This window comes from Lacerta agilis, chromosome 2 (genome assembly GCF_009819535.1).
Source record: "Lacerta agilis isolate rLacAgi1 chromosome 2, rLacAgi1.pri, whole genome shotgun sequence".
Classification (NCBI taxonomy): Eukaryota; Metazoa; Chordata; class Lepidosauria; order Squamata; family Lacertidae; genus Lacerta; species Lacerta agilis.
In genome coordinates, this window is record NC_046313.1 from 37168433 (window position 1) to 37194868 (window position 26436).

The 26436-nt window shown below is 42.5% G+C and overlaps 2 protein-coding genes across 2 annotated transcripts; both read right to left on the minus strand.

The window, feature by feature from the left end:
- Positions 1–1858: 1858 nt before the first annotated feature.
- Positions 1859–10862, minus strand: LOC117039189 (cytochrome P450 2C8-like). The gene is made up of 9 exons (XM_033136262.1): positions 10683–10862; positions 9377–9539; positions 7933–8082; positions 5858–6018; positions 5210–5386; positions 4927–5068; positions 3768–3955; positions 2929–3074; positions 1859–2039 (listed from the first exon to the last, which is right to left on the minus strand). The coding sequence occupies exons 1-9, from the start codon at positions 10860–10862 to the stop codon at positions 1859–1861; spliced, it is 1488 nt and encodes a 495-aa protein (XP_032992153.1).
- A 4140-nt stretch (positions 10863–15002) lies between these two features.
- On the minus strand, positions 15003–22748 carry LOC117039199 (cytochrome P450 2C16-like). Its single transcript, XM_033136277.1, has 9 exons — positions 22575–22748; positions 20800–20962; positions 20531–20680; positions 19591–19751; positions 18941–19117; positions 17676–17817; positions 16826–17013; positions 16215–16356; positions 15003–15184 (listed from the first exon to the last, which is right to left on the minus strand). Exons 1-9 carry the CDS (start codon positions 22746–22748, stop codon positions 15003–15005), a joined length of 1479 nt encoding a protein of 492 aa, XP_032992168.1.
- Positions 22749–26436: the final 3688 nt, after the last annotated feature.

Below are 26436 nucleotides of genomic sequence, written 5' to 3' on the forward strand. Positions count from 1 at the left end.
GTGCAAAAAGGACAGTAAAAAGAAATAAGTGTTTAATCAAGGAATACCCCATAACAGGGGTCTGCAACCTTTAAGACAAAAAGAGCCACTTGGACCCATTTCCAAAGGGAAAAAAAAAACCTGGGAGCCGCAAAACCATTGCGACATTTAAAACAAATATAACACTGCATATATTGTTTCTTATCTTAATGCTATATATACAGGATCGTGCAGTCAGCTGCTATAGCTGCTATATCAATGAAAAATATGAGCATGTCTGATCTGTGACTTTTGATGGCTAGTCCCAGTTATTCTCTAATGAGGGGAGAGAGATGCACCCCATATGGTCCCAAATGCATGTATGCTTTGCTGCTTTTGATGCCCCAAATACAAAACCCTCTCGTATTCTGAGCAAGCTTGGGCTTGCTCTCCTGGGTGTTGAATGAAGTCAAGGTGTGCATGTAGGGGTGTGTGTGTGTGTGTTTGTTTTGAATCAAATAAAGGGGGTGTTGAATAAACTCAGGGGGTGTGTATGTGTGTTGAATCAAGTCAAGGTGTGTGCGTGTGTGTACGGGGGTGTATGGGTGTTCTCCCAGGCTCCCTTTAAAAAAACGGGGATAAGCCGCTCTGAAGGGGCACCATGCACCCCTTCACAACGGCTCATCCCCGCTTGCTTTGAATGGAGCTGGGGAGGAGGGGTGAGCTTTCACCCCTGTCCCCAGCTCCCTTCAAAGCAAGCGGGATGAGCACAGGGCGTGGGGTGGTGGAGAAAGCAGCATCCCGGCTGCTTTCTCCACCCCGCGCCCTGCTGCCGATCCCAAAAGCCTGCTTTTGAGATTGGAGGGAGGGCGCAGAGTGGAGAAAGCAGCCGGGATGCAGCTCTCTCCACCCTGCGCCCAGCCGCGGATCCCATTTTGGGATCGGCACACAGGGCGAGGGGTGGAGAGAGCTGCATCCCGGCTGCTTTCTCCACCCCGCACCCTGCTGCCGATCCCAAAAGCCTGCTTTTGAGATCGGAGGGAGGGCGCAGAGTGGAGAAAGCAGCCGGGATGCAGCTCTCTCCACCCTGCGCCCAGCCGCGGATCCCATTTTGGGATCGGCACACAGGGCGAGGGGTGGAGAGAGCTGCATCCCGGCTGCTTTCTCCACCCCGCGCCCTGCTGCCGATCCCAAAAGCCTGCTTTTGAGATCGGAGGGAGGGCGCAGAGTGGAGAAAGCAGCCGGGATGCAGCTCTCTCCACCCTGCGCCCAGCCGCGGATCCCATTTTGGGATCGGCACACAGGGCGAGGGGTGGAGAGAGCTGCATCCCGGCTGCTTTCTCCACCCCGCGCCCTGCTGCCGATCCCAAAAGCCTGCTTTTGAGATCGGAGGGAGGGCGCAGAGTGGAGAAAGCAGCCGGGATGCAGCTCTCTCCACCCTGCGCCCAGCCGCGGATCCCATTTTGGGATCGGCACACAGGGCGAGGGGTGGAGAGAGCTGCATCCCGGCTGCTTTCTCCACCCCGCGCCCTGCTGCCGATCCCAAAAGCCTGCTTTTGAGATCGGCGGGAGGGCGCAGAGTGGAGAAAGCAGCCGGGATGCTGCTTTCTCCACCACTCCGCGCCCTGCTGCCGATCCCAAAAGCCAGGCAGGGGGGCGCAGGCGGGCCACAGGCGCAGCGCCCCCCACCATTTCCCCGCCCCGGAGCCGCGGCAAAGCTCTAAAAGAGCCACATGCGGCTCCGGAGCCGCGCCTTCCCGACCCCCGCCCCATAATAAGTGATGGGATGGTGTACAAATGAGTGGTGGTTAGGGCTGCTTCATCCAAAATGAAGGAGGGAAGGGGACTCTTATTGTTCTTAATACAATTATTGATGCTTCTGTGTTAACTGTTGACCCTTTCAGCGTTTAACTGCTTTTATCTGGGGAAACCGCTCCTTTTTATTCACAAAAGTGGACCATTTGGAACTGAGATCTGTCTTTTCATGATCTCCAGTCAGCTGAAAGGTGAACTTCTGGAGCAGGTTGGTGAAGAAAAGGAAGAGCTCCATCTGAGCCAGTGATTCTCCTGGGCACACATTTCTCCCTAGGAAAAGAAAACAAAAGAAAGAACTTCAGTGACACAAAATTTGTTCATATGTTATAAGTTTATGTTGACTCAGATTCCTCGAAGGTGTTTAAATTATTGTCAGCTTTTGGTTTGAGAGAGGTTTCTCTCACTTTCATAATACTAGAACTCAGGGACATTCAATTAAATTGATTGGCAGCAGATTTGGTCACATAAAATAAAGCATTTCTTCATGTAATTCATAATTCATGGAATTTTCTCCCACAGCTTATGATGGCTGCTATCTTAGATGACTAGAAAAAGGTGACTAGAAAAATTCACAAAGTCTTTGAAAAGCTAGTAGTTGTGATGATTAAATGCAATTTCTAGGTTCAGAAGTAGTTGTCCCTGAATACCAGTTGTTGGAGAACAACAGCAAGAATTGTTCTTGCTGTTGTCTATTGCTTTCAAGCCTGATTGTGGGCTTCCTGAAGACATTAGGTTGGCCAGTAAGGGAAGAAGGATGCTGGATTTGGTGGACTCTTCCCCCTACTCACTGCCAATCCAGCAGGATTTGCCGTTTTCAGATAAATATCAGCTACATAAATGATGCCTCACCATCACAGTATTTTTAAAGGTCTCAAAGATGTATATTTGAATTAGTACATATCTAGTCCATTTGAGAATTTAGCAATCTCAGCTGTAGCAACTTAGCAGACCATTACATTGGAGCCATTATTGTAGAGCAGACTTTTGTTTCATTGTTCAGACTGGGGTGTTTTTTTAAGCCTTTTGAATTTTCTCTTCTCTGTTTTATATTGTCATGAGGAATTATTTTGGGATTGCTTCAAAGAGAGGCTTAAACACATCTGCAATTGATGATTCACTTAGACAGCCCATAAAAACCAAAATGATGTGAGCAACTTACCCAGTGAGAAAGGCAGGAAGGCATCTCTCTTCCAGAACTCACCACTTTCATTCAAGAAATGCCCTGGGTTAAACTTGTTTGGGGACTCCCAATGCAGTGGATCAAACAGCACTGATATTATCATTGGAAAAACAGTGGTGTTCTGCAAGGAGACAAGAAGAAATATTACTATTCCTTTATTTTTATTTTTACTTCTTTCATCGTATATCATATTTAAAGAACAGGTTTTGGATTAACTGAGTGGCTAAGATAGAAGTAGTCTGCCTTTAAACTATGCCGATAGCGTTTTGCTAATGTGTTTTGCACACAAACAAGGATCAGATGTTTATCTGGTAATGACAGGGAATGAGGATGGCTAGGGAGCATTATACATTTTTCTACCAGATTCCAGAAATACCACAGCTTATTATGTTTTTTTGAGGAGGGGGGGTGAGGTGGATGAAAATATCAATATCCTCAGGAATCATCTTTCATAATGTCTGAGTCTAGTTACCTGAAATGAAAATGTTACATAGCTTTCTGAAAAACTGAAGAAACCACCAGATATAATTGCCACACGGTGTTTATTTCAGCATTGGTTGGGCCAATGATAAAAGAGGGACATTCATGGGGTGACTAGTGTTACCCTCTCACCACAGTAGCACAGGCAGGGTCAGCAGCATGGCCCTTCCACAAAGAAGTCAACATAAGATGGAGTTGGTAAGTGTCTGCTGGCCACAACATAATTTGGTTACTGCTTCTTGTGTACCAAAGTGGTGGTATGTACAGGGCCCAAGAAACAGATAGCCTTCCAGCCCAGTGTGTGGGTTTGCAAAAAGCTGGTGAGCCTTCACACCTGTGGGATGATGTAGCCCCTGAACTTTGTTTGCTGAGTCACTGTCCGTGGGAAGAAATTTTCTCTGTTTGGTTCATAACGTAGGATCTCATGGATAACAGCATTGGTGTAGGGCAGTCTTGATCGGTCTTTCATGCCAGGGCTGAGGTTGGCACCTATTACCTCATCAATCTCCTGCTGGATTTTTGCTGCAATCAATGGCAATCAGATTTACTTAATCAGCTTTATTTATTGATCTTTATTAATCAGAAAGGTCTCTGATGCTTGAGTCACTGCTATTATGGTACATTCATGTGAGTGAAGGAGGGAAGTTAGGCTGCCGCCAGATAAAGAAAGAAGGGTGAATGAATGAATGAATGAGATAAGGCTAAGAGAACTACAATGTGAGCTGGACTGGCTTCACATTCTGAATCAGGGAGATCAATGAATCATAATAGTTTCACATATTCAGGTGTTGTAAAGATTGCTACTTTTGCTTGTCTCAGTGGGAAAAATAGGGATATATATGGAGCTATGTCATTATCAATTTGACATTTGATTACCACGCCCTTTTGTGGAAGCTAAAAGTTAAGAGTAATATGTATTTGGACAATCCAATGATGTTCCTAGAACCCCATTTGTATCGAAATCAGTTCTCATGGAGAGGGTGACAAACAGAGTTCTCTTAATCTTCACCCCATTCTAAAATGGCAGAGTCTAGAATGGTTGCCAGTAAAGGCAATGCATTTTTACCCTAAGTATCTTCATGATCAAAACAAAATAAAAAATAAAAAATAAAAATATCCTTTCGAAAGCTCATACGAAGAACAAACTTAATTGGTCTCTAAGGTGCTACTGGAAGGATTTATTATTTATTTTTTATTTTGTTTTGACTATGGCAGACCAACACCTACCTGTATCTTCATGATGTTATGGCAGCCCTTAACTCTAGTCCGCTGAACTCACTCTTCTGTATTTGATGTGAATTACAATCTAGCCCTTTAGCGTTATTTAAGAAGGTGTGGAGTGTTTGCCTTCAGTATACACAGTACTGGCTGATGCAGAAATTTTCATATATAAACTTCACCTATAATACTCATGTTCTGAAGGCCTTTTTCATCCTCCCCCCCCCCTCCCGTAAGTCCATTGCAACAGTAAAGCCATTCCCGGCTCTATATACCTTGAATGTGTGGGAATCTCATCATCATCAGGAGGCTGTAAAGCAAGAAATGTACTGTGGACAGTGACCCTGCCAGAAAAAGGATGAAGATGGTCATGACAAGGTCTTCTATTGTGTAGCTGTCACCAGCAGAATTTAGGTTCTCCTATAAAAAAGGTAAAGGAGAAAAAAGCAGGAAAACAAAACTCCCACCAACTGGAAAACAACTTTGAAAATTACCTCCTTTGCCTCCTTTCATGAACAACAGGAAAATGTAGTTCATAGGTGTACATATCTCACCTACCTTCCCAATCCTGGTAAGAAAGCAATCGACATAGTCAGAAGGGTTTTGAGGATCCAGGATTTGCATGTGAGATTTGATTGTCTTACGGATGAAGGCACACAGCTTTTCACAATCTGAATGAATCTTCTTATGCTTTCCTGGAAGGTACTTCATTACATTTGGAATGCTGTTGAACATCTAAGGGTGAGACAATATTTATGAATTTATTCTTTTATTGCTACTCTGAAAGTTTGTGTCAATAAGCTTTTTTGCCATATATTATCATTGCTAATACACAATAATACCAGTTTGAGATTTAATGGTTGGTAAGGACAGTCTTTGCTGATTTTCTCTTGGGATAATGAGATAATGGAATGCAAGTAGCTGTTTGCTAAGCAGTAACACAACACTGGGTGCATCTTACCACCTGGTAAGTCAGTAAGTAGGTTCAGGCAACATGGTGGTTTGTCCTAGTCTGCAAAATAGTTAGTTCTTCACATGAAAAAAGGAACAATGAGAGTGGTAAGAGTCTCCTGACTCCTTGGCAAAATGAGACTGATGAACAGCCTGCCATGTGGTTACCCGAGCACAGACTAGTATAAATGGTTGATAAATGGCTGTCTGTATTTATATATATGGGAGTGGTGAAATGCAGGTGAAATGACATACCAGTCCCGATAAAGTGGCAGAGAAGACCACAAAGTTCTCCATGGTACTTTGGAACTCCAGGAGGTCTTGATCTTGGTAGTCAAACCGTCTCCCGAAGAGAACAGAGCAGATCACATTAGACATAGCAGCTGAGACCATTTTTGTTGGATCAAAGGCCTGCCCTGCAGGGGCAACAGAACACACTGAAGGTGGGGGGGCAGGGGCTGGCAGAATCCACTATGAAATGAAACTTTAAAGAACCCTGTACACATTCTGAGCCTGAGACATTGCGGTTTTGATCTATCCTACAACCAACCACTAAGCATGAGCTCAGTTCAAAATAATCTTTGCACCCTCTCAGTTGTTCATTTAAAGTGTTTCTGAATATTTATAGGAAGGCTTTCAGATGCACACACAAGTTCATAAGAAGAATCCTGATGGATCAGACCAGGGTTCATCTATTCCAGCACTCAGTTTCCCACCAACTGGGCTGGAAGGCAACAGCAGTCCATTGTTTGTCCTACAACAATTGATATTCATTTCAGAGATGTGTTGCCTCTGAACATAGAGTTTCAATTCAGTTATCAGGTCTGTGGGTGGTTGTTTTTTTTTAGTAATCCTCCTTTTTCTTCTTATTTTTGGACTCAGGGATGGGAACGGTGGTGTTGATGACACTATTAAGAAATGGCTTTTTATCTGTTTCTCGTAGTCTAGTGAGTGGTTTGAAGGCTGATTGGGAACTAATCACTACAATATCAAATTTGTGGGACAGATGGTATTTTGTGGTTCAGTTTAGCAGGCAATACCCTGGATTTTGTGTTTCAATAGTGGGAGCAAATATTTATTATGGATAAAGGTGCCACAAGTAAACAGCTAGAGGTGCTTCCACAGGCAAGCAACCTGACTCAGTTTCTGTAAGGAGGATTGGGGAGGGGGTAGCAGAGCACACCTTAAGCAGGCCACATGCCCCTATTCTGCACATAAAAAACCCCAAACACATACTCTCCATCCCTCTGGAGCTAGAATTACCCTCAGGTGCTAGAATGGAGGTATAAAGTGGTTCAAGTCACAGGGCAGTTTGCCCCTCACATGCTTCCTGGAAAATCAGTGGAGATGTTTGCAGTTGACTTGATGCTAAAGTGCCTGAGATCATGGGGACTGAAACATCACTCTGATTAACCCTAGACATTGGCATTTTCAAATGCAGATGTTGGGAGTTGCCATACGTCCAGAATTTTCTGGACATAGCCAGAATATGGCAGTCGCAAACAATGTCTGGGAAAATGCTTGAATATCCAGGAAAATCTGGACGAATGGCAACCCACTTCAAAAATCTATATTTTGGTGAATTTCATTAAAAATAGCTCAACTTCATTAAAAAAAAAAACAACCTGGGGGGGATCAACAAATTTGCCAAAAAAAGCTGAACAATATTCACTTTTTGAAATACAGTAGTACCTCGGGTTATGTACTTAATTGGTTCTGGGGTGCCGTTCGTAACCCGAAAAGTACGCAACCCGAAAACCATGCTTTGCGCATGTGTGCCTGTGCATGTGCGGATTGTGCACACACGCTGAAAAACCATTCCGGGTTACCGGAGTACGTAATCCCAAAATATGTAAGCCGAAGCGGACTTAACCCGAGGTACGACTGTACGGCAACCCTATGGGAGTTGTACTAGCAATGTCTTCATGGCATATAGCATTACTCCAGGGACTGATTTGTGTGCCCATGGAATTAATGGCTACCACTGGCAACCACTGAAAAGAACTCTGCTACAATTTGGGATAGCCAAGGGCTCTGAAATGTTCCTTTTAAAATACAGTTTCAAGGTGCACTGACAGGGGCAGGATCCTCTTCCTCTATTTGTAAACTGGGGGGGGGGGATATTTTAGCTGTGCCTATGATAGATATTCATCTGCTTTAAAAATGAAGGAAGCAGAGGGCACTGCTACTACTTGATGCCATGGGTAACTATAGACCCCAAACTATTGAAGTCAATTTTAGTGCCCAGTTTCCCCAAACTGTCTCTCTAAATCCACCAAAATTTTGATTATTTGAATTTTCAGTCTGTTCCTTGGTAGAATGAAGTAAACCTTTAGTAGTTGCTATCACTTCCACCAGGCAATGGACCTCCTCCTGTATCCGTTCAGCCATTGATTTCTTTCCCATCCCAAAGTTCCGCATCGTGGAGAGAGTGAAGCGACGTAGTTCCTTCCATTTCTTTTTATTCCTGGTGCTGATCCCTAGAAGGATGTCATTTGACATTGTTGCATTAGTTCTGATGGAACACATGGCTATAGAATGCTATGGTTTCATATTTGCAACCATAAACCATTACCTCGAGCCAAATGAGATGCATTGTAGGCCATCCTAATCATTCTTCACATGTGCTCCCTGCTCATGTATGAAGTACATAGCAGGGCACATGGGGTTTTTCATTTCTTCTCAGAAAATGTGTGTGCAAATGAAGGGAGCTGCCAGTGTTGCAGAAGTGGATGGAGGAGAGAAAAAACACACATGAAATGATAGGAAATGGTGAGGTGAGAGTGACGAGTGCAGAGTTCAGCTCCCTTCTCCTACCCACACATTTTCTAGTAAAATTTTTGATCCTTTTGGGGAGAGCATACTACTCCCAGGGATCTGTCCAGGGTGCTGATGGATCTGTATGACTACGCTTGTTTCCTCATCCATTTTGAATGAATATTGCTAATTGGTCCCTTGCTCTCTCTGTCCATCCTAGACACTACTTGACATGCTTCCTTCAAACTCCTGTATGGGCTCAGTAGCTCTGGGCAATATGTGAATGGGTCAGCAATGTGAACAAATCTGTCTGTCTAGATGAATTTTGTCTAGGTTAACTATCAGTCACTACATGGTGGTCTAAACCGCTGAGCCTCTTGGTCTTGCCAATCGGAAGTTCGAATCCCTGCAATGGAGTGAGCTCCTGTTGCTCTGTCCCAGCTCCTGCCAAACTAGCAGTTTGAAAGCATGCCAGTGCAAGTAGATAAATAGGTACCACTCCGGCAGGAAGGTAAACAGAGTTTCCATGCACCCTGACACTTATCATTGTCCTCCGTGCACCAGAAGCTGTTTAGTCATGCTGGCCACATGATGCTGAAAGCTGTCTGCGGACAAAAACCTGAAAGCAAGATGAGCACCACAACCCCATAGTCGCCTTTGACTGGACTCAGCAGTCCAGGGGTCCTGTACCTTTTTTACCTCTATATACTGTTCTACATACTGGGAGAGACAGGCAGTGTTTTTTTCTTTTAAAAAATGTTTAGGAGTACTCTCATTTTGACTCAAGAAAATCACCATTTTATAGTTCAAATCAGGAAAAAGAAATACAGTAAATGGACAAAAGTACAAAGATTCACAAAATGTTTAGGGGTATGCGTACCCCTGCATACCAGCAGAGAAAAGCACTGGAGACAGGTATAATCTAGGCCCTAAGACAATTTGAATGGGACACTTCCTTTGAAACAGAAGGGAGAAATCATCATAATTAAGATTAACAATAACAACAAAAACACTCACCTAAATTTTTGGTCACAGTTTCAAGTATAGGTTGGCTACTTTGCCCACCAAACTCTTCAGCATAATTAACCAGAGCATCTTTCACAACCTCGTATCCACAGAGCACCACCATAGGCTTTGGTCCTATCCAGATGGTGAATATCTGGCCATACTGCTTGGTGAGCTGAGGAAAGTATTATGGAGGTGTATGATTCATTAGGCATATAAGACTACTACTAAAAAAATGTATGTGATCTTAGCATGCTTTAATGGGAGGTATAGGTAGCACACCTGCAAGCTGCTTCCTATGAGTAAGCAAAGTGAACAAAGTGGGACTTCCTTTTGGATAGGCATGCATGTGCACAGTTAGGCTGCAACACTGTGCTATATCATGCATGTTTTCTTGAGAGTGAGCACCAATGAACTCTGCGAGAAAAACATGTATGGAATCCGAATGTACATCCCCTCACAGAGCTCAGATTCCCAGAGTTCCCTGGGAAGAGGGACCGATTGTTAAACCACTCAGGGTATGGTAGTTGTGCAACAAGAATAGGGGTATCCAAACAACTCTCAACACCCTTAACAACTCTCAACACCCTGAACAGTTCCCCAGGAGTCTTTAGGGGAAGCCATGGCTGTTTAAAGCACCATAATAATGCTTTAAATGTGTAGTGCAGATGGAGCCTGATAGCTGAAGGGGCTTACTTGGTACCCCAGTTATAACTGCTCACCTTAACACAGGAAGACTCTTTAACCCAATAACGTAACAAATAGATACTGTCACAATAGCCCAGTTTTACAAGTGACCTATGGGGTGTCAGTATGCTCCAGAAGACGTACGGTTCTCATTGTTATTCTGTTTGAGAAGAGTTAAACCACTTGCAAATTCACTCATGCACTAAGTGGCAAGAAAATGGAAAGTTAAGGTGCCTCGGGTTAATTTCCATGCCACATATAAGCAATACACACTGCCTTGGAAACTGTATACTGTATGCTGCTCGTATACAGTAAAGAAAGGAAGAAGTCACCAGGTGTATATATATACATATGCTTACTGAGCCCAACTTTTTTTTAAAAAAAAACTCATTTAAAAAATAAAATAAAGCAAACCTATAACAAACTATTTACATGAAATCTGATGAGGACTCCCCGAATATCACTCTCATTGAAACCCTACAAAACATTATATTGCCAATGTTTTATTTTAATTTAACAACAAGAAGAAACCCAGCAATACACTCCACAGCAACAAACAATTGTATGATCCAAAATAAACAATAGGGAATAGTGAAAGGGTGCCAGGAAGTTGTGTATGTGTGTGTCTTACCTTTTGATATGATTTGGACAGATGCCTGAAATCTATCTGCAGGAGGTTCCCCACAAAGGGCAATGGAGTAGGACCTGGCGGTAGCTGGCTTTGTTTCTGGTACATTTTTAATGATGAGATGATCAAAAAGGAGAGCAGAAGGAGAAGAATGAGAACTCCTGCCTCACCCGCCACCTCCATCTCCAAGTTTTTAGGTGAGGAGGGCAGTATTTTCCCCTGTGTTCCGAACTGCCACAGGAAACATCTCAACTGGAATCATTTCCCTTCTTATACCACCACCAGCAACCTTTCAGCTGTTTAAATTTGCCTTAGGCAACTTTTCATGAGGAGTCTTTATCAGATGAATGTATGTGGGTTTGCTTGTAAACACAGACATAAAGAGGATTAGACGACGTCTATAGCTTTAGTACCCCTTCATGGATCACTGCCTTGTCGTGGCGATGGGGCTTGAATAACTCCAAGAAGCTATGAACTATGCCGTGCAGGGCCACCCAAGACAGGTCATAGCTGAGAGTTTAGACTAAATGTGATCCACCTGGAGAAGGAACTGGCAATCCACTCCCGTATTTTGCCAAGAAAACTCCATGGACATAAAAAAGGAGAAGCCTTGAGAAGAAAGTGAGAGTTTCCAAGGCATGCTCTGGTTCATGGGGTCACGGAGAGTCAAACATGACTAAGATGACTAAAGAAACAACATAGTTTTAGTAATGTTAAAGGAGCTGAAAACCGGTGAAACATGAAAAGCTATAGCTCACAGGTACAGCATCTGCTTTGCATGTAGAAGACCTCAGGTTCAATCCTTTATGTTTTATGGAACGACACTTCAGAGAATCTGTCTCCACCATATTTCTTCCCAAATCTGTATGATTTCACCCCCGTTCAGGGCCTTGGATCAGTTTCAAGTTCTGCTCCTTGCTCCCTTGTAGCTCACACATAAAAGTGACTAGAAGGAAACTTGGCCAAGTAACACAGAAAGGTACTATCCATTCCTCCCACCTGTTCAGAAAAAAACCCACTCTCTTCTTCAGAAAGGTGAACATTACCATCCTGCAAGTGAGCTGCTAGACCAGGGGTAGGCAACCTAAGGCCCATGGGCCAGATGCGGCCCACGGATGGTCCAGGAATCAGCGTGTTTTTACATGAGTAGAATATGTCCTTTTATTTAAAATGCATATCTGGGTTATTTGTGGGGCCTGCCTGGTGTTTTTACAGGAGTAGGATGTGTGCTTTTATTTAAAAAGCATCTCTGGGTTATTTGTGGGGCATAGGAATTCATTCATTTCCCCCCCCCCAGCCCACCACATGGTCTGAGAGATGGGTGGACCGGCCCATGGCTGAAAAAGGTTGCTGACCCCTGTGCTAGACCTTTGCATAGAGCATGTCGAATTTCTGAGAATGTTATCAGACATTATGTACTTCAGCATTCTACCTAGCAACCTAAACTTTTCCTCAAGAGCCGGTAAGTGCCTTTTCCTGGGCCTTTGGTGCTGATGTACACTTCAGCTGCTGACTCCTCCCCTGCCTAATCTACTAACATGCTCTGGCTTGAAAAATGCATATATTCAGGAAATTTGTGTACAAAAAATCATGTAATGCTTACAAATATACATAAGAATATCATTGTGGCCATGTGGTTTTCTTAGCGTTGTTGTCCCCCGCTCCCAAATATTAACTTCTACCATAAATCAATTTATTTTAAATGTTTGGGATGGAAAAACGAAAGAAAGGGGGAAATAGAGGATGGGGAAGTAGCAGGAAATGTGTGTATGGCCTGTGGCTCCCAGTACAGAAAGTTGCTCTAATATTGAAAATGACAGTGATTTTAATGAAAGATTGGGCATGTTGTTAAATCAGGGCAAAACAGAAAGGAAAGTAATGAACAGAGTGGCAGAGAAGAGAAACGACTCAATCCAAGCCAACACTATTCCTGGATCTGCTAACTCAGCAAACCTCAGTGATTACATCGAACTGGAGAAGAATTTATCTCCCTCATCCACATTTAACATATCAGGGTTGTTGAGTGCAGTTGACCTGCACTCCAATACCCCACACCCAGCTGGATGCTACAGTGGGGTTATTATCACTTTAACAGTAATTTATTTCTTTCCTGTATCCCCTTCCTCATTATCTTTGACATATCAAGATGAGATCTCTTTAAAGAAAGGCATTGCAACCACAAAGTCTTAAAATTCAAATGGAAGGCAGTCTGACTTCTCCACTGAGCAGCTCTGGAGGCACACATGAGTTTATCACCCAACTAAAATTCCACTGCAGAAATGAGATATTTGAGTAGGCTGAAATTCTATTAGAAAGTAAACACTGTAAAACCTTTCCCTTGGCCAATTTAATGTGACTTGTTGGAAGAACCTGTCCACAGAGAATGCCAAACCTTCAAGCTCCCCATTCCTGACAAGCCTGTAGAGATCTCACTGTACAAGATGAGTAGATGGTAAGTTACAGATGAGGCCATACTCTTTGTAAAAGCTCTATAAGATTGAGCAATGGTTCTAGGAGTGCACCTCAGGAAGACCTAAATGGAAGGATCTGTCCATTTTGGTTGTCTCTGTTGCTCATTTTTCTAGTCTTAAGTTTCTCCATATTTTGCATCAATTTGTCATTTAAAATAAAATCCTCATGGAAATTCAGCAGCAATTTAGGGTGAATTTCAGTTAACAAACACATTTTTATATTCATTTTTTTGGCTAATTATGCATTTTTGTGATCAGTTTTCTCTAATTTAATGCATTTTGTGTGTCATTTTCACAGATTTATTCATTCCCCCTTAATATATACATTTTTGTAAATACCGTTTGGTTGGAGAACTTTATTGCAAAATTCAGATAAGTGTGAATTCAAAGGAGAGCAGTGTTCCAATTCTCGTATTGTTTTGGAAAGCGCAAATTTGATAGATTTGGCTTCAAATGAGAACTGAATCAATTTTCTCCTCCATCCCTAGTTGCCAACAATAAGTAAATAAATCCTAGTATCATAAGTGGCATCAGAAAGACTTCAGTTGGCTATTAGGAATATAGCCTATATGGTAAAACTGATCCCCCTTCATGGCCCCTTGGTTTCTTTGCATGACTGTCATCTTTATGTATAGTCACTGACAAAGTTTCCCATCTTCCCATGTAGATAGCCTGATGCAACATTTACCCCTTTATCACCCCTTGCTCTTGGTTCTCTACATGCTATCAGGGTTTCCAACTAGCCAGAGACAAACTGCCCTCTTAAAAACAACAACAACAACAACAACAACAACAACCACCACCATAATAATTTTATTATTTATACCCCTCCCATCTGGATGGGTTTCCACAGCCTCTCTGGGCGACTTCCAGCACATATAAAAAGATAATAAAACTTTTGCACAAGGAGTATTTAATCAGAAAGCTATGGAACTATTGGCACCTAGTATCAAAAAAAGCAAAGAAGCAATGCTTGCAGTGTCTTTTGGGGGAAAGCTGGCAGGAGATTTGGAGCATGCAGTTTGGGACAACTAATTACAGAATAGTAATGTAGATCTGGTCATTCCACCTTGTTTGCAAAGGTTTACAAGGGCAGAGCAAGGCACTTGTTGCCCTTTGGACTCTTGCAATTCTTCACAAGAATGTAGGTTTGCCTTTCTCTAAAGCAGGTGTGCCTTCTGATGGAAAAAATTGGGTACACACACACACACACACACACACACACACACTATAATATACAACATATTGTATCTACTATATACAATATAGATCTATAATGTAGTATATCTATATTGGGTGTCACACAATAAGCAGTCGACCTTTTGGGAGGATTTGAATTCACAGCATGCATTCCAAATAAGGCATATCTAGAATTTTGGGCAACCACAAGGCAACCTGGAATTGAAAAATATGTGATTCGGTTCATAGAACAATGCAGAGTACTTTTGGAAATTATTCTGATGCTATCTGAAAGAGATTCAAGCAATTATTCTTGAGAAGAAAGCAAGGAGTTGAAAGATTAGCAAATGAAATGCCTTCCTGTGAGATGGACATAAAACCAAACAAACTGAATGTTTTGGCTTGAAATACACAAGAATCTATTCATTTGAATTAAGAGAGAATCTATTTTTTTCATTTAACATATATGAGCAAACTTCTCAGAAAAAGTACAAATCTAAATACATTATGACAAGATGCAAGAAGGAGTTTCAAATGATTATGCGATGCTCATCAGATGGAAGGTTATGGATCTTTCAACCAACCTATAGAAGGGAAGGAGCAGCTCACTGTCTCCAGTATTTATTCTTGGAGCTAGTGGCTTCCTTGTTCTCATTAAATGCTGTTAACAACATTACTTGCAACGTTGAATTGCTTGGATCTGGGGGTATAGCCCTCTTCTGTTAAAATTGTAAAACAAACTAGTGATATCTCTCTCTTCAGAAACAATATGGAAGCAGAAATTCTGCAACAGGCTAGTAAAGAACAGGAACAGCTCTGTGAGAGCCAGTGCTTCTGCCGGGCATGCACGCTTCCCTGCAAGAAGAAAAATGGAGAGAAAAAGAACACCTCACTAAAGCGAGACATGCCTAACACTCAGGGAATTCAGCATCAGGCTATTCCGTCATTTCCTCATGTGAACAGGCAACACATGTATAAAGGGTCTGTGGGCCACGCCTCTGCTATCACATGACTCCTCATGGATTCTCATACATTCAGGGTAAACACCTGCTGTCAGGAGCCTGCTGTATTCATGGAGGGCCAAGAACCGTACATGGAACAGAATTCAGGATTGCATGGGGAGCCTACAGTGGTACACCAGGTTCCTGGACCACAGGTAGGAAGCTGGAAAGAACCCCGGAAGCAGAGCTAAAGGTGTAGTCCTATAGCTCCTTTTTTACCCATCTTGTCCCATGACACAAAAAAGGTAAGGATACTCCTCCAAAAAGTAAGCCACCCATCCTCTAACCTATCATGAATTAGGGGTGGGCAAACTTGAAGGAGTTCCATGCTCTACATTTCCTCTCCCAGCTTGCATTACAAACCCCTGGGGTGCAGTTGCCACTTTTCTAATTTATTCAGCAGCCTCAGGTCTTTTGGGAAAAGTCATCTACAGGTGATTAGAGAAAATGGGACTTGGTCCAATAATGATATGTTGTCAATGTTTTCTAAACTCCCTTAATTTGAACTTAAATGAGGGCAGAAATAATTTTACTGAGCTATTCCCCACCCTTCAAAAAGCAGCTACTGTGGTGGTATGGTGTAGACTCCATCCTGAGTGAGAAGTCAAGACCCTTTAAACAACAAAAAGACCATATCCCACACAACTGAGCCACGATCACCAAGATGAATACTTAACCCTATGAAAAGGCCGGTATACATAACACAGAAGTCATTGTTTCATAGTACAGCCTGGGGTGTGTCGTTCTAAGCACCTGGATTTTCCTTTGGCATTTTATTCTGTCTTGAAGAATTTGACCACTATTTCACAAGTATGCAAATTCAGCTACCATCTTTGACCGAACACAACAGCTCATACAAACCAAGATCAACCCCAAACAGTTACCTGCCAAAAAAGGCATGAAGGCATCCCTCTTCCTGAATTCTCCTTTCTCATTCAAAAAGTGCCCTGGGTTAAACTCGTCAGGGGTCTCCCAATGCAGTGGATCGAAGAGAACAGATACAGTCATAGGAAAAACAGTAGTGCCCTTCAGGGAAAGAAGAAAACATGGTGCTTAGACTGTTTTTATTGTTTTTTATAGTTTTCACCAAATATATTGGATTGGATCATTACTGAGCAGACTACTTTATATAAAACAGAGTTTTCCTGCTGCTCCCTTTCCACTCCAGATCCCTCTACCCCTTCCCCAAGCCACTCCTAAAGTTTTGGGGACCCTCTGTAATAGCATAGGTTTTAGCAGAGGGAGAGAAATAGGAAAGCAGAAATCAATGAAAATCAGAGAAGCCTCTTTGGGTCCAAAAACATATTTACCCATACTTGTCCATACTGGATTGTATTGATTTAACCACATTTAAGAGAAAAGAACTGGTTTGCACTGCTTGCCACAATTTTTTATGGGGGGGGGGGCACCAAACTGGCAGTCTGAATAGGACACCCATGAGGAATACTTAGAGCCCTAACAACAACCACCTTGATGATTTGCTGATTTATCACACCTGGGGGATGGAGTAACCCCTGAAGTCTGTATGTTGAGTCATCATATGTGGTATGGGATCCACACTGTTTAGCTCATAACGTAGGATTTCATGGATCACTGCGTTGGTGAAAGGCAGTCTCACCCGGTCTTCCATGTTAGGGGTGCGGTTGGCACCTACTACTTCATCAATCTCCTGCTGGACCTTTTCTGAAATTAATGACAATCAAAGTTACTGCTGGAATTCTCTGTTACATTCTCCACTTAGTCCTCTGAGTCCCTATTTTGTTTGTTTGTTTGTTTGTTTGTTTTTCTTGCTGGAGCCCAAAGGAGCCCTATATATATATATATATATATATATATATATATATATTAAAATATTTTTATTGATTTTGTAAGATTTTAAAAAGGTAAAATCATATTACAATTAATACCAAGGATAGAAAGAGAAACAGAAAAGAAAGAGAATAAAAAAGAAAGAGAACAATAGATTATTCTTACATACATAACTTGTTCTTCACATTATTGGGTGACTTCCCTCGCCCCCCCCCCCATCTAATTTCATTTCCTTAACATTATCTAGCAGTTTCTATAAATTACCATCCTAACCAATATACTTCTAAAACATATAATTACCCTATTTCTAAACAAAAACCTATAACTACCTCCTAAGGTGACACTAATTATTACAATATTTATTCAAATACATTTTATATTTCTTCCAATCTTCCTCTACCGTCTCTTCTCCCTGATTGTGCAGTCTTCCAGTCAGTTCGGCAAGTTCCTTAAAGTCCATCATCTTCATTTGCCATTCATCTACTGTTGGTATTTCCTGGGTCTATATTCTTTGCAGCCCTTTGGACTCTACATACCTTGAATGTGTGGGTACATGGTCATCACCAGAAGGCTGTACAGCAAAAAATGGGTCATGGATAGTGTTCCACCTTGAAGGAGGACAAATGTATTCATTACAAGGTCTTCAGTGGTGTACAGACCACTTGCAGAATATTGCTCCTATAAAATAAGATGGGGAGAATGGAAAGGAACCCATGTGAAACAAGATTGCAGAGTGTAGGCTATATCCCATTTGGAGTTTGGTTTATTCCTACTATGAATAATAGTCAATAGGATTACTTTTCAAATATGAAGAACTGAAAGAACATAATGCCCATACGCAAACGGCGTTTGAGTAAACAGCATTTCCGTGTGCTCTGGTTTCCATCACGGTGTTCCATTGCACCAGAAGCAGTTTAGTCATGCTGGCCACATGACCAAGAAAGCTGCCTGTGGACAAACATTGGCTCCTTTGGCCTGAAAGTGAGATGAGCGTCGCAACCCCATAGTCGCCTTTGACTGGACTTAACCGTCCAGGGGTCCTTTACCTTTACCTTTTTTTTTTTTTTTACCATACTCAGATATGGGCATCAAGTTTTCATAAAGTAATATGGTAACCAGCAGAAATATGTTATATTTCCTAATAACTTAAAGATTGTACTGGCTCCCCATATGCTACTGAACCAAGTTCTTGCATTAATTTACAAGGTCCTTGACAACTTGGATCCAATATACCTTCATGACCACTTGATCCCTATATCCCTGTCCAGTAACTGAAATATTTGAAGGAGGTATCCCATGGTATCTCATGGCTCAGATTCATCCACCAAAAGTCATGCATTCAATATCATGGTTCTGTGGAACTCTCTCCTGGCTAAGATTAGACTGTTACTGCCTCTGTTGAACTTCAGGTAGTTAACACAGAGCTTTCTATTTCAGCAGGCGTTCTGAAGAGTTTTTTTTTTTTTTTTGCTTATATTATTAATTTTAATTGAACTTATCCATTGTATGCTTTTAAAATATTAGTATCAGTAGTTTAAATAACTATAACGGTCTATTGCAACCACTGTTTTTGACAGCATCTTAGCTTGGACTTAGATGAACGTTTGCAGTTCATCTTGAGAATACCACATTAGTCTTTAGCAGACACAACAGCTAAGAGACACAACAGCTTTAGCAGACACAACAGCTAAGAGAGAAACATATGAAGAAAATCAGGGGAAAGAGGAGGATGCAGGATTGAACAGCTCCAAATAAAATTCAGACTTCCGGGAAATGTGAAAAGTGTGGAACTCTCATCTACCTTTTCAAATTTGATAAGGAAACAATCCATATAGTCACGGGGGTTCTGAGGATCCAGTGTCTGCCTATGGTACTCCACTCTCTCATGGATGAAGGTACACAGCTTTTCACAATCAGCAAAAACCTTTTTGTGTCTTCCAGGCAGATAATCCATTATCTTTGGAATGCAGTTGTAAACCTAGGAGATGATATAGCAAGTATAATGAGCCCCCCCCCTTTAGCCTTGTGATCAGAAACTTTTCAGTACAGTTCAATGGACATGTTTTTTTCTTGTCACAACATAAAGGATGTTAGACACATCTTTGGGTGAACCACTTTGCTATCCACTTTGTGAGTGTTCTCTTGAAACTTCGTTGAATAATTTTTGCTACCTATTTCCTGAGAACATGGTTGGAACTTTGGTTTCTATTCTTCTGGGTAACCTTTGGTCTCTATTCATGGCCACCAAGCCCACTTGCCCCTCAAAAAACAGGACTGAGTCCAGCAGTACCCCCAAGCTCCTCACCAAAATTACAAAAAGGTATCAGAACTCCTATGAATTGCAAGGGTTTCCAAATCTTGTAACACTTGTTGCTTGTATATTGTTGTTCATGTCCACCCACAGACAACAAGAAGAGGATGCATACATAGGCTGAAAAGAAGACAACATACCAGTCCTGAAAAAGTGTGGCTGAACCTCAGGAAGTCCATCATAATACGCTGGTACTCTAGAAAGTCCTGGTTGTTGTGGCCAAATGAACTCCCAAGGAGCATGGCAGAGATCACGTTAGCAACAGCACTTGAAATGCTATTTTGCGGATCAAAAGCCTGCCCTGCAAAGGAAAGAGCATAAAAAGCATAATTCTGCATGCTGAGCTCAAGCCATGGTACAGTGGCACCTTGGTTCTCGAACAGCTTGGCTCCTGAACAAATTAGCTCCTGAATGCCGCAAACCCGGAAGTAAGTATTCCGGTTTGCAAACTTTTTTGGAAGCCGAACATCCGATGTGGCTTCCGCTTGAGTGCAGGAAGCTCCTGCAGCTCCTGCAGCCAATTGGAAGCTGCGCCTTGGTTTTTGAATGGTTTCGGGAGTCGGACAGACTCCCAGAATGGATTAAGTATGAGAACCAAGGTACCACTGTACATTATATTTATATTTACTTACAAAATACACCATTCTTGCAAACTCTGCAGCCAAAAACTGCATGCAAAAGGTTGCATAAGAGCCCTGCTGGATCAGGCATAAGGCCCACTCTTTCAGCATCCTATTATCACAGTGGTAGATCTTGCAGTAATCTGCAGTAAATCAGCAAAAAATTCTGACTCTCAGTTGTTCAACACCAGCAGCAGCAAAATGACTCCTCCCCCTTAGATTACACTGCTGAAATTAGCAAAGCTTGTGGATTTCTGTGCAAAAGTGCTGTGAGCTGAACTCAAGTCCTGGTTCTCACCAAACCAAACCCCTTTACTCAGCAGCTTCTCAGGAGCATGTTGTTCTATATTTCTAAGGTTATGTCTTTTGCACCTGGCTCTAACTGATGGGCCTCTGGGTGCAAGTAAACACAAAGTAGGCCCTGCTATCCTGACATCTGCCTTCCCGTGTGCTAGCAGACCTTGTGTGGTTGCCATCACTTCCACCAGGCAGTTTGCCTCCTCCTGTATCCGCTCTGACATCATCATCTTCCCCATCCCAAAGTTCCGCAATGTGGAGAGGGTGAAGCGACGCAGTTCCTTCCATTTCATCTCGTTTGTGCTGAGGAGCCCTGAAATAACACAGCCTGAAACTGTTAGGTTGTTTCTGGACAAACTGAAATCTGTAGGAGATGGTGCCAGTTAAAACGGAAGGGAAACCAAAATAAACAAGATGGACAGGAGCACTCACCCCGACCCTTGGTCACACTATCAAAAATGGGAAGTGGGGGTTGCCCACCAAACTCTTCAGAATAATTCACCAAGGCATCTTTCACTACTTCATATCCACAGAGCACAACAACAGGTTTTGGTCCCATCCAGATAGTGAATATTGGGCCATACTTCATGCTGAGCTGAGATAAGCATAAGAGAAGAGTTGGATGCATTAAGCCAGTTGCTGTAAATCAGGATTACTGCAAGATCTATTGAGTGGTGATGTTAAGCATTCTTAGATGGGTCATATGTTAGTCAATCATTCATTTGTTTAAACCCAAAACTTAATTTGTTATCAGCTCTATGTGTAGAAGGGGCATCAGAGCCATGTCACTGGCCATGTTCCCAGTGTTGCATGGCTCCCTGCCTCTGGCATTCCTGTAGATCTTCAAGAAGCTATACAGCTGTCATGCAGAAGATGGAGCAAACTTCTTCTCTTATGATGCTAAAAGCAAGACAAGTACCACTGGGTGGAAATTGCAGGGGAACAGATTTTGGCTAAGTATTAGGAGTCCCTAATGGTAAGAGTCTGTTCAGCAGTGCAACAGAGTGCCTTCAGAGCGAAGATGTTAGAGAATTCCAACAAAAACAAAAAGGAGTGGGAATTGCCAATGTTTTCTTATTTGTCCCATATCCAGAATGGAAATCAATCTAGCTAATACGATTGGTATTCACAGTTGTGGTTGTTTTCAGTCCGCAAACAGTACATAATTGATTGCGTTTTCCCCAAAATGTATTGCATTTCTATTCATTGAAACAAATGGGGTAGAATAATGTGACGACAATGCAATTTACTTGATTTACCTAATTAGCTATATAAATTATATATGCTGCATCATTTTGCCACAGCTGTCAGTGAGTTGGAAATTTTTTTTGGGGGGGGGGGCGGAACGGAAACTGCAGTGGGACGGAAACAGTGCTGCGTGCGACCAATACAGAGCAGTAAGGAAAACAATGCCTTCGTTATATCCCTAGTTGGGAATTGTGGGCTTTCATTTGCTAGAGGTATTTAAGCAGACATTCAGTGCTGCAGTTGAATCATTCATTTCAAATTCTGCACTGAGCAGGGGTCTGAGCCAGATGACCTTCAGGGTCACTTCTAACTCTATAAATATGAGTAGGATAAGACTTCCTGTGTGGAGCTCTGCATAATCTGTCACCCTGTGTGCTTTGTGCACTAGATTGTGTGGAAACCTACGCATGTCAAGCTCTGTGTATGAATATTTAGCCTACTCAGACGCCTGAGAACAAAGGAGTTGTGGGGCATGGATGCAACTCCACTGCCCTTTCTGCACATGGAGCCCCATTCATGCGTATAACAAATGAAGGGGGCACAAGAGTCAGCATAATAAATGGACTGCTTCAGGATAATCGCTACCTTCCCTGCCATCCTCTCTCAGATACAAATTGCCCCCTCCCCAAGGGCATTTTGCAAGGGAGAAGGGAGCCACCTGGGCTTTGTTACATGTTTGCAGCATGGTAGTTTGTCCCCATGCAACACACAGCACTCTCCCATTCCCTCTCCAGAAGAACTACTTTATACATGGGGCAGAAATCTGGGGAGATGGGGAGCATAGAAAAGACCCCTTCCAGAAAATTAAGGGAGTAATTTGAATCTTGAAACACCAAAGTACTATGCATGCTGAATGAGGAAGAAATGAGCTACACTTTTTAGCTACACTTTCATTGTAGGCAATTATTCTGTACTGCAGACAGAGAACCATGAACAAATGCTACAGGAGGTGTTCTTACCTTTTGGTATGAGTCAGAGACGTTCCTTGTATCTTTCTGCAGGAGGTTCCCTAGAAGGGGCCAAGGAGTGGGTCCTGGAGGTAGCTGGCCCTGATACATTTTCATAGATGAGAATAATAAAATTGAGAGTACCAAGAGAAGAAAGATAATTCCTGCCTCACCTATCACCTCCATATCTACAGTATCTGCAAGTCCAAGTTGTAGATGAGGAAGGTAGTTTCCCCCTACCTTCTAAACCACCAAGACAACCTGACACTGAGGCACTTCTGCTCTTATAGCAGCAATGATAATTGTTTACCCGTTTATCTGCCATGGGCACATTCCCTAGAGAGCATTCATAATCATTTACAGGGTTTTTCAGTGTGTGTAGCCTTATCTGTAATTAATTCCATGCTGTCTTTCACCATGGGGATCATCCCAGTTTTAAAAAGTGCTTTAACGTGTCATTATTCCGGGCACTAAGAGTTTATTGTACTGCTAAAACCTGAGGGCTTCTAACCTTTTCACTATAACATAAAAGGTTGCCTCAACCTGCCTGTCCATTTGACACTATGAATGGATCCGTCATTTTGGATTCCCAGAGTTTCCAATGTTTCCAATCTTAAATTGAGTTTGCCACATTTACTGCATCATTTTGAGATCCTTGTGTATGAAAAATTCTCTGTGAAAATCTGGCAGCATTTTATTGTGCAATTTTGCAAGAGATTTCCCCCTAACATAATCCTTTTTTGTATATTATTTTCACAAATATATGTATTTTTAGGCATACTTTTGTATAAAATATATCTACACATTTTATAGCTGGAGAGGTGGAACACACAAATGGGAGAAGTGCACATTTAAAAGAATGTGTTACACAAGAGTGTCTATATAATTTTATGTGTTGAATGTCAGAGGGCACCAGGTTGCAAAACAGGTTAATTTTTTATATAGGTAGTCTACATTCCGTTTGTTATATATATATATCTATAAAACCTGTATAGTGCAGAGACAACAGAATGATGAAACCTAAGTTCATGATACATATTGTGAGCCTGAAACAAAAACTTCTTGAAGTTAGGCCAGTCATCTCAACATGAAAGATACATGCTACACATTTGCTTATGGATTAAGATTACAGTGAAATCTTTTTTACAGGCTCCATTCATACTACCCTTGCACCTGTGTCTCTTTTAGAAATAATTTAATCACCGTTAGGACCATAAAGAAGGCTGATCGCCGAAGAATTGATGCTTTTGAATTATGGTGCTGGAGGAGACTCTTGAGAGTCCCATGGACTGCAAGAAGATCAAAACTATCCATTCTTAAAGAAATCAGCCCTGAGTGCTCACTAGAAGGACAGATCCTGAAGCTGAGGCTCCAGTACTTTGGCCACCTCATGAGAAGGGAAGACTCCCTGGAAAAGACCCTGATGCTGGGAAAGATGGAGGGCACAAGGAGAAGGGGACGACAGAGGATGAGATGGTTGGACAGTGTTCTCGAAGCTACTAACATGAGTTTGGCCAAACTGCGAGAGGCAGTGAAGGATAGGCATGCCTGGTGTGCTCTGGTCCATGGGGTCATGAAGAGTCGGACACGACTGAACGACTGAACAACAACAAGGCCTAAACTCATAGCACTTAGGACTTTTGAATGTAGCTATTGTTTGGGCTGTTTACATGGGAGAGCATTGACTCTCACTGGGAGCAGAAGGATACGGGTATCTCGGTCATTAAACATCCTGATGTCTCCATCTTCCCATGAGACAGAGTCATTCACTACCTTGTGGATGTGACTTCTTCACTTACTCATGATGAAGCCCTATCTGAGGATATTGTAATCTGTGTGACAATCCTTTCCAGCCTGCTCCTGTCATCTCTCTCAAGTTTCTAGAAATGTGTTTGTAAGGGGAATGGTGGCCCTTTGATGGAGGGCAGACCTCTAACTGAAACAATGATTTGTTGCTAGCCGTTCGATGTAGTAAGCCTAGTTCTAGTCACCCGCTTGAAATAAGTGGAACTTGCTGCCAAAGTATTGTTGCATGCCACACCAATCACTGAGCGGTGCGAGATTCCAGGGGTTGCAGGCACTTACCCGGGGTTCGTGTTTTCTTTTTGGAACGAGGCACAGCAGAGACTTTAGGATATATGGTTTACTTACACATACAGGCAGCAACACTGGGTGATTGGGCCTAAAAATGGTAACTCTGATTCAATGTAAGTTCCAAGCAGGGTGGTCCCAGCACATTGCAGTCACCTAGTCATGAGGGTACCAGTGCATGGGTCACTGTGGCCAAGCTATCACTGCCCAGGTAGAGTTGCATATACCCTCCAACATTTCTCCAATGAAAATAGGGATGTCACATTCCATAATGATAACTTTACTATTTATACCACACACATCTTACTAGGTTGCCCAAGCCACTCTGGGCAGCTTCCAACATATATAAAAACACAATGAAACATTAAACCTTAAAAATTCCCTATATAGGATTGCCTTCTGGTTAGGGTCTGTATGCCAGCCAAAGCTGGTTAAAAGCCTTCCTACTTGGACTTCAATTGGCAATGATGGGTCAAAGAGAACCCACAAACTGTTGTATACCTGTTCCCTCAGAGTAAGTGCATCTGCGTCCTTAACTAGTTCTAAGATGAAGAGCTGCTTCAGCTTATTGACCCTCATCCTACTGTTTCATTGGTACAGGTTCTACATTGGCTATACCAGAATCAGCATAGTGATGACACAGTGCTCCAAATCTCTTAATGACAACCCCCAACAGCTTTATATAGTATCAGAGACATGGCTGGCAGAGAGGACTTGCCAGAGGGAGAGGGAGAAGCAGAGGAGAACAGGAACTTGGTTCATTCACACAACGAAAAATGCTGCCTATAAGTTTTCGCAGCAGCACAGAGATGAAGGAGCAGGATGCAGGTGGTGGTAGGGGGGTGGATTCAACTCCAGAGGAGGAGGAATTGGATGCACCTGAGTCTCCAAGAAGTAGGAGGCGGAGCAAGCAATTAGAACAAAGGAAGACCAGCAGGAAGCGGGGGCAGGCTTGGCGTATATCTAGCCTTGGAAGGGGCTAGAAGCCAGTTGAGTCAACTGACTCCGATAGTGAGGTATGAGTTGTGGGAAGCTCAGATTGCTGAAAGCCTGTTGTTGATAAATAACCTCAACTAGTTGAACTGCCAGTGTGTTGTGTCTTGTGTGAGAGAAGTGCTAAATCTGACATATAGCTTGAATGGTATTGAGGACCAGATGTCATCCTGATGCCTCTCAGCACTCTTCTGCATCCAGTCAGTCCATGACAAACCGAGGCTACTAGGCCACAGCTGGCACCACTCCCTATATAAAGATGCCTTTACTACCCTGGACCAATGTGGTTGACCCCTCCCAACTAGCACAAATAAACTATGACACCAAATGTTGAGGAGGCGTGTAGTTGGGTGGACAGCTGCAAACATTGCATGTCCTCTTGCTACAAGAGCTGAAATCAGCTCACTATATCAGAGTAGACTGTGCATTGGACATCTGTGTTGAATTTACCACACCTATGGTGTTCAGGTTGTCGTGGAGGCAAGCATTTTGAATGTTAAGAGACTGACACTTTTCATCTGTTCATGGCATATTTTTAGGGCTGTACATATGTTATGAATGTATCCTGAATCACAAGCTGCAGTTGCATGCCTCAGAGGGATTTTTGTGCTTAGCAGAGGCAAACTGGGATCTTTATGAACTGGTGGCCAGACACAAGGAGCAAAGGAAATAGGAAATGTAAAATAGGGAGAACATTTGTTAAAATTAAATGATTTGTGCATTATCAATTCAGTTTTACAAAAAAAATTATTTATTTGAATCAGCTGTGGTTCTATCTTTATAAGTGAAC